Source organism: Nanorana parkeri, unplaced genomic scaffold (assembly GCF_000935625.1).
Source record: "Nanorana parkeri isolate BGI_ZX_2015 unplaced genomic scaffold, ASM93562v1 scaffold665, whole genome shotgun sequence".
In the NCBI taxonomy this organism is placed as follows: domain Eukaryota; kingdom Metazoa; phylum Chordata; class Amphibia; order Anura; family Dicroglossidae; genus Nanorana; species Nanorana parkeri.
Window position 1 is genome coordinate 9,695 of NW_017306933.1, and position 1,195 is coordinate 10,889.

Genomic DNA, 1,195 nt, shown 5'->3' on the forward strand with positions numbered 1-1,195 from the left:
TGTACCGAGCTCTCTCTGATCCCCTGTGTCAGCCCGGGATCAGCGGGACAATGGCGGGGGGGACAGCAGAGGGAGGGGGGGCCGCACCGATCGTCGCTTTACAGCCGGCGGATCGCATGTATATTAACGGGCATCGCTGCCCGTTTTTAAATTGCGCCCATTTTCCCGGCGGGGCGCGCAAGGGGGCATGTCTGAGCGGACGTCTAAAGACGCCCGCTCAGATCTAGAGAGCTCCTGGCCGGCCTTTTTTTTACTACGCCCGGCCCGGAGGCAGTTAAAGACCTTTTTCCTCACTCCCTGTACAAGAGGGTACCAGTCACCAAAACAGTGAGGTTAAATCTGGAGACTATGCTGTCACTTTGAACAGGAAGTGAGGGGAACCCTCCCCCCCCCAGGAATAAAACAGCATAAACAAACTGACAGAAGTAAAAGAGAGTTCTGTTTTAACATTATGGATGGTATGAGAGAGGAAATGTGTGTCTTGGTTTATTTCACAATGCAGATTTGGCACGTTTGCCAATTGTGACTGTAACTGCATCAAAACAATGCTTCATTCAATTCCTTATCACTGAACTGCATATTTTCCAGCCTGGTAATCCGTGACTAGGGATACCACCAGTTTACTGAGTCCTGTAAAGTCAGCCAGGTATAGTATTAAGTGACGTCTTACCCTTCTGTGTATTCAGCCTGAAGAAGGCCCAAGTATGCTTCCCATTTGTTTCCAACAACTTTCCCACATGTAAAACATCTGACAGGGATAATCATTGTCTTCTATAGACTACAGCCTGGAGACAATGGAAATAAAAAAAAGAGTTTATTCCAAGTACCGGTCGGTTTCATTTTAATAACGAATTAGAAACGGAAAAACCCAGGGGACAGAAAAAGTCCTCTATAAAAAGATATATTAAAGTCAAAAATGTATTTAAAACAGAACTAGGGGTAACCTTTTTTTTGTTGTTTTTTTGTTCTCTTCATGATCACTGGAGGACATATACTAACTGCTCCCCAGAGCGCCCCAGGCAGGACAGATCCTGATAATAGTGCTGAGATCCTCCTCGCTGGTTGATAGGCAGAGCCAGCTTTCAATCAAGAGGCAGAGCCAGCTATGTCCGCCCCCTCCTCTGTCCATCCCTCCAGTCAGCGCTGGAGGATCGGAGAGGCGGGGGGGGGGGGGGGTCCTGCGGGGGGGGGGGGT

The 1,195-nt window shown here is 48.6% G+C and overlaps 1 protein-coding gene across 1 annotated transcript in view; it reads right to left on the reverse strand.

The window, feature by feature from the left end:
• Nucleotides 1–779, reverse strand: part of LOC108792634 (DNA-directed RNA polymerases I, II, and III subunit RPABC5-like) — a 4,815-nt gene extending 4,036 nt beyond the window's left edge. The window contains exon 1 of the mRNA XM_018563450.1: nucleotides 671–779. Within this exon, the coding sequence (XP_018418952.1) occupies nucleotides 671–765 (95 nt within the window). The 5' untranslated portion in view covers nucleotides 766–779. The remainder of the gene's footprint in view (nucleotides 1–670) is intronic.
• Nucleotides 780–1,195: the final 416 nt, after the last annotated feature.